At 40.8% G+C, this 6,319-nt stretch overlaps 1 protein-coding gene across 2 annotated transcripts in view; it reads right to left on the bottom strand.

Annotated features, from left to right (window-relative positions):
* Positions 1-2,757: 2,757 nt before the first annotated feature.
* sema3bl (sema domain, immunoglobulin domain (Ig), short basic domain, secreted, (semaphorin) 3bl) overlaps positions 2,758-6,319 on the bottom strand; it is a 36,562-nt gene continuing 33,000 nt past the window's right edge. For both annotated transcript variants that reach the window (XM_035522004.2, XM_081707579.1), the window contains 2 exons: positions 5,952-6,085; positions 2,758-4,931 (listed from right to left, as the gene is read on the bottom strand). In XM_035522004.2, coding sequence (XP_035377897.2) covers positions 4,467-4,931; positions 5,952-6,085 — 599 coding nt within the window. In that variant the 3' untranslated portion in view covers positions 2,758-4,466. The remainder of the gene's footprint in view (positions 4,932-5,951; positions 6,086-6,319) is intronic.

The following is a 6,319-nucleotide window of genomic DNA, read 5'->3' as shown; positions in this document are numbered from 1 at the left end:
AACACACACACACACACACACACACACACAGTCTCTCTCTCTCTAAGAGAAGGGATGTTTCTGAGTGGCGTGAGACAACAAATGAAAGGTGCTGATGGAAGAAAATTGGACAGAGACGTTTACACTGTCAGCACAGAGCAGTAGAGAGCGCTGAAGGAGAGAGACTGGCTAAAAGAGAGAGGGGTCCACCGAGCTGTGCTCCGAATGAGAGAGGAATGAAATGAGCTGAGGTTTAAATGAAAGAGGAATTAAGTGAGAAAAGGGGAGGAGATAACAGACCTGAGCTCTCAAAGAGAGGAGTTAATGGAGCTGAGATCTAAATGAGAAAGGACATAACAGAGCAAAGATTGAAGAGAGAGAGAGGGGACTTCAATCAACTTTACACAGAGTCACGTGTGTCAGCTGAGCAAGAGTGAACATCAAGACCGAAGTTAGTGAGAGAAGCGTCAAATGTGATCACATCTCTTTTTCAATGACTGTTCCCATAAATGCCCTGTCTTCTTCTTCTAACTCTTATATTTTTGTGTTTGTTTGTGTGTGTGTGTGTGTGTGTGTGTGTTTGTTTGGTCTTGCCTCAGTTTCCAAGCATACTTGGGATGAAGTGATTAGTTTTATAACACAGCTGTACTCTTACATACAAACACACACCCACACAGAGACAGCTAGAGTTTGTATGTGTTTGTGTGTGTGTGTTTGTATGGTTAATCTCCAGTGTAGCTAACCCTGAGAGCTTTTCCATGCTTTTGAACAGGAAATGGATAATTAGGGCCCATGACAGTAAACAGCGCTCCTACCTCTGTGATATTTCCTTCTAGTGTTTGCCTTTGTACACAGTTTGTTCACAAACATGAACAGAGCATTATATCTAGTGCTGAATTTTCATTCAGATACATAATCATTTCAGCAGCTTTCCCTTACTGAAACATAGGAGCACAGACATGGACTGAATTATATGGACAGACTGCGTTAATGATTTCTGACCCATGATTTGGAGCCTTTGAACTACAGGTTATGTTATAAAAAGTTTAATATTGCACCTATAAAAAGCTTTAAAACAATGCTTCCAGGGTGCTTTATTGTATAATTAGAGCAAACACAACAAAATATGCTAAAAATACGAATAAAACGTATAAAAAAATAGGAATAAAATACAAGAGTAGAATGTAAAGTGCAGCAGTAAAGTAAGGCATTACCTGCAGGCTCATAAAAAGCTGAGCCAGAGAGGTCTTTACTCCTCTCTTAAACATGCCTAGCTCAGCAGGTGTCTAGGACAGGCGTTCTAGAGTTTAGGATCAGAGTAAGAAAGTGCCGGCTGGCACTCCCACACCAGGCAGCGGGTATGACCAGCTACTCGGAACTATGAAGAGGTCTTAATGAACTAGCTCTCACTAGTAAGCTCTATTAACTGCCTAAGAGCTCTTGCAGAAACACACGTAAGACTCATTTCACTGGGCTGAGAACGTGAAGGCATGTAAAGGTCCTGAAGCACACCTCACAATCTAGAAGATATGTAGCCAGTGCAGCTGTCTGAGGACCAGAGAGATCTGATCCCGCATTCTCATGCATGTCAAAATTGTTTTGCAGCTGTTGAGAGAATGTCATGGATATGTCTCCCAGAATTCCGTTTTGCAAACATTATTTATATGGCTCTTAAAGCTAAACTCGCTGTTGAACGTGACCCCCACGTTTCTTATGGTGCTGTAACTCCTCTCAGTTTGCCATTCTCAGTAACAATGACACCATCTCTCACCACCATCTCGGAGTCATTATGTAATGCACAGATGGAGACATGGGTAAAGGCGCCCAGTAAAACAAGTATTGATTACTGATCAGTCATATTGAACATGTTGTACAGCGGCCAGAGGGCCTGACTACAGCTGTTGTCTTTGATTGTTGCATCCAATCAATAAGCAGTTATCGTAACAGATCTGCGCGTCTACAGTAGTGGCGACTCTCCAGAGCTGATCTGTTCCACTAAACACAGACAATCCCAGCTCTTCATACTGTCTTCAGGCATTCCAATGGCAATTTTAATCCTGCTTCCAGCTGCGTATGCGGATTTCTCTCACAGCAGAAACCAGCGAGTTTCTCATTCTCCCAAAGTCATGCCAGGCTGTCATATATCAGAGAAATTGACTTTGCGTATCCAGCCATTAAACCATGAATTCTACATTAATGCACGTTTTGGAGCTGAATTACAGTGTGTAAGGGTGAGAACATTCCTTGGCTATTACATATCTGCGAAGCAGCGCTATCTCAGAGAGCTCACATAACCTGCGATAACGTAGGCATCATCGCTAACCCCACCATGACTCACAGAGCATCAAACACACCAACAGCATTTGGACTTAATTTGGGTTCTGTACCAGTGTACCACGTAACTCACCATCAGACAGCTTTACAGAATTAATTTATGTTTCCCGTGGTCTTTCCTCTTTGGCTTTGTCCGCTGCGGTTCATGTTCTGCTCATCTCTGTGCATTGTGTGACGGCTTCACAGGAACGCGTGACGTAAATCCCCTATCTGGACTGACGGATTACTCTCCAATATATGCAAAGTTGTATTCTCTGGGGATAAAAGATGTTTTCAAAGTCAAAATCCCCCCCCCCACACACACACACATACACACACACACACACACACACACACACACGCACACACACACACACACACACACACACACACACACACACACACACACGCACACACACACACACACACACACACACAAGAAAAATGAAGTTGTCACTGCTAGAGGAAAGATAATACCCCAGAATGTAAGGGACAGTTTTATTTATCACTGAGGAGAAAACCCACATCTGTACACGTAGCATGCAAAGAACCACTTTAAATAAGACATAAATACATCACGTATTCCAGTACAAACTCTTCACACACTCAGCTCATGAGTTATTTACACACGGGGGGAACTACAGTGTTGAAACTGAAAAGAATAAACCAGTCTGTTCACACCAGCCCGACTGAATACAAAGGTGATGTAGTCAGAGGTGCTGAGGCAAGGAAAGACAAACAGCATTAACACTGAGGAACACTGCCAGTTTTGTAAGGGTTTCTTTTTCAATATTTGATTATAGGTTTAGAAATATTTATGCTGTGGTTAGAACATTACCATATGCAAATGCATCAGTGCATCTGTGCTGTGCAGTCCAGTTATCGTAAGGTATTTCATTCATTCAATGGAATTTTTAATTGATGTCATGAATTGATACCATTAGTTGATGTCACACAGTGATATCTTCAGTATATTACAATATAAAAACTTAATTAGGAGTGTATAATGGGCATGAATGGTCTTGGATGTGGCGGGGGACAGAGAGTCGGAGGGGCTTGCGTTTGAAAGATTAATTTTTTAACGTCACTGCTCTCTCCTTCGGGGCGATTAAACCCACAGCAGTATTTTCAGTGGAAACAAGCTGCATGTTTCCGGATCTCGATTGGCACAAGGAGATCTGTACGATCCCCAGAGCCAGAGTGATGCATAGCCTTTGGCCTGAACGGATCGCTGCACTTTAGATGCTTCCATCTTCCAAACATCTTTTGCCTCTTTTATAAACCTATGGGGTGTTTTCAAGAATGAAATAATTTTTAAGCCCTTAAAAATTCTGGATTTTCAAAGTGATCAAAAAAATTCCATCCATTCCAAAACATTAGACATTTCACCCAGTATCAGTGATTTTTTTTTTAAGTATTCAATCAAAATGGGATTCTGCCTTTAGAGTGCTCTGGCCTGCGTATCACCGAAATCACTCACACAAAAACATAATGCATAGCAGAAGCAGTTAAAACAACACGCCACTGTTAGCCATAAACATCAACCTGATGCAAAAAAATATTATGGGATGTAAAGATTAGCATGTAATCAGACCTCATTGTCTGATTACAATGACTTCAAATTGTTCATAACCAGTAGCTTTCAAATTGTTGTTTCACACATTTAGCCATTTAGAAAGTTCAGATGCTCTAAAAGAAACAAATTTCCTCTTAAGATGAGCCCTTCAAAAAGAATTTCTGAATCAACAAAATGCGTGGAGAGGTCAGAATCTCTGGATGAGCATAACAACTTGGCCCTACTCCTGAATTCTGAGACTAATGTGATAAACACACCGAGAACCTATGGATTTCTGCAGTAAGAGGAATTCTAGTGAGAGAAGCACACATAGGTGCAGACCGACATCATCTGGACGGATCTTACTGAAACTGCATTCTGTCAACAAATGATGACAAATTACATCACAGAATAGCATGATATTTTACTTGGCTCCATGGTTTCTTAGAGCTCATCCTGAACAGATATGAGTCTTGCGTTTGGCTAAACAGTGAGAAGAGGGTGTCTTTTGGAGTGTGTGTGTGTGTTTAGGAGGGGTTATAATTGAGTCTTTCTAACTAACAACCCTCTCCTCGTTGTTCATAAATCCATCTCTCTTATCTTCCTGAGTGTTTGTGTGTCACTCTACTGCGTGTGTGTCTCGTGGTGTACGGCTCCGCTCTGCCGTGTTCTTGACGACCCTGCTTTTCCGCGCCAGGTCTTGTGCTTGTCGATATTTGTCCAGCTTGGTCTTGTGTTTCCGTCGTAGTTTCTCGTTGCACCAAACGCGTTCACAGTATTGCTCTACTTGAGGGAGATTCGATGGACCAATCAGCTGCAAGATGTCCTTAAACCATGCCCTGGATGGTGTGCGGTTGAATGGGCCCAGGTGGGCGGGGCATGGAGGCCACACCCTGTTCTTGCTCTCATGTGACAGTAGGTCAGTAAGGGTATCTCCTCGTAATACATCCAGCCAGACACGGGCGATGGTCTGGGTGAAGCCATGCTCCCGAGAACGGCACACATACGTGCCCTCGTCGTGACGTGTTAGGCGACGGAACAGCAAGCCCTCTTCTGTTTTAAGCACACGCTCATCCAACAACACCTGCAGGGTCAGACACCACAACAAAAAGACAAGAGAGGATTTTGTCCACTGAAAGGCTTACAACTGTCCACTTTTAATATTTAGAAGCACGTTTACATAGGTTCAGTCATTAAGGTTTACAAATGTCATTCTAATATTAAGAAGCACTTTTATTATCACCAAAAATGCTTTGTTTTTTCAGTTTGAATATGACTGTGATAACACTGAGTGAATTTGAACACATAAGTAAATAATATTAATATTACATGAATAATAATAAGAATATAATAATAAACTAGTCCCTTTTGGGTGTTTCAAAGCACATAGTTGCTTAGTAAGAATATTTTGATTGTCCTCTTATATGCTCTGGACATGCAAATCTGATTGTGATGAGAAGTAATTTTACTCTTTCAAAAGATAAAGGTTGTAACCATTTGCTCATTTATCCCATAAAGAAGTTTTTGAAGAAGTGCATGTACTAGCTGTAGGTTTCTATGAAGTCCAGTTAGCTGTGGGACATGTAGCGTATTGTTTACTGAAGCAACAACAAATTAAGCCCTGAAAAGTTGAGAACGTTCTCAAATGAATTTCACCTTTAAAATTATAGTGAAGGAAAAATCTTTGTCATTATTGATCACTTCCTACTTTAAATGAAGAAAGAAAAAATAAGACCAAAGAGTAAGATGGAGATTTACTCTAATAATTTTAATCATCTAGTCATATCATATTCTAATAATTTATTATTCCAGTCATTTATAAAAACAAAGAATTATTTTGTTCTTAATGTTGTTTTAGTTTGGTTTGTTGTTGTTGTTGCTGTTGTGGTAAAATGCACTGTAATACTTTTGTGAATTTTAGGATGATTGGATTATTCTTTGAGGAGACAGTTGGCAAATGTTATACTCTAAACACTCAGCACATGTTCTCTTATATCTGCGATTTTGCATATAAGCAGTAAATGGAAAAACTATTCTAAAATGTTCAGGAATACATTTAAATGTTTTTTTAAATGGCCAACTAAAAAAACTGTCCATCTCTGACCTCTTCCAGGTGTTCATCGCGTTGTGTGTGCCAAGTGACAGTAGCTTGTGGCGATCGAGGAACACACTCGAGAAATGTGCTGTTGTCCTCTGTTCCGTATATGACTCTGTCTTCAGCCATGTCCACATCTTCAACTGTAGACCAAACACACACACACACACACACACACACACTTTTAACTCTCACAGTTAAGAGGTTAGTGACTTGTATTTTTTGCCAAATACCAAAAAGAAGACAGATGGTTACACATTCTCTGTGTGTGTGTGTGTGTGTGTGTGTGTGTGTGTGTGTGTGTGCAAAGGTGGTGAAAGGTGTGAAAGACTTTGGAAACATTCAGAGTGGTTCACTGAGAGGTCAAACTCAATGTC

This window comes from Electrophorus electricus, chromosome 25, assembly GCF_041902795.1.
Source record: "Electrophorus electricus isolate QZ-2024a chromosome 25, ASM4190279v1, whole genome shotgun sequence".
NCBI lineage: Eukaryota > Metazoa > Chordata > Actinopteri > Gymnotiformes > Gymnotidae > Electrophorus > Electrophorus electricus.
This window is presented reverse-complemented; position numbering and strand designations above follow the sequence as displayed.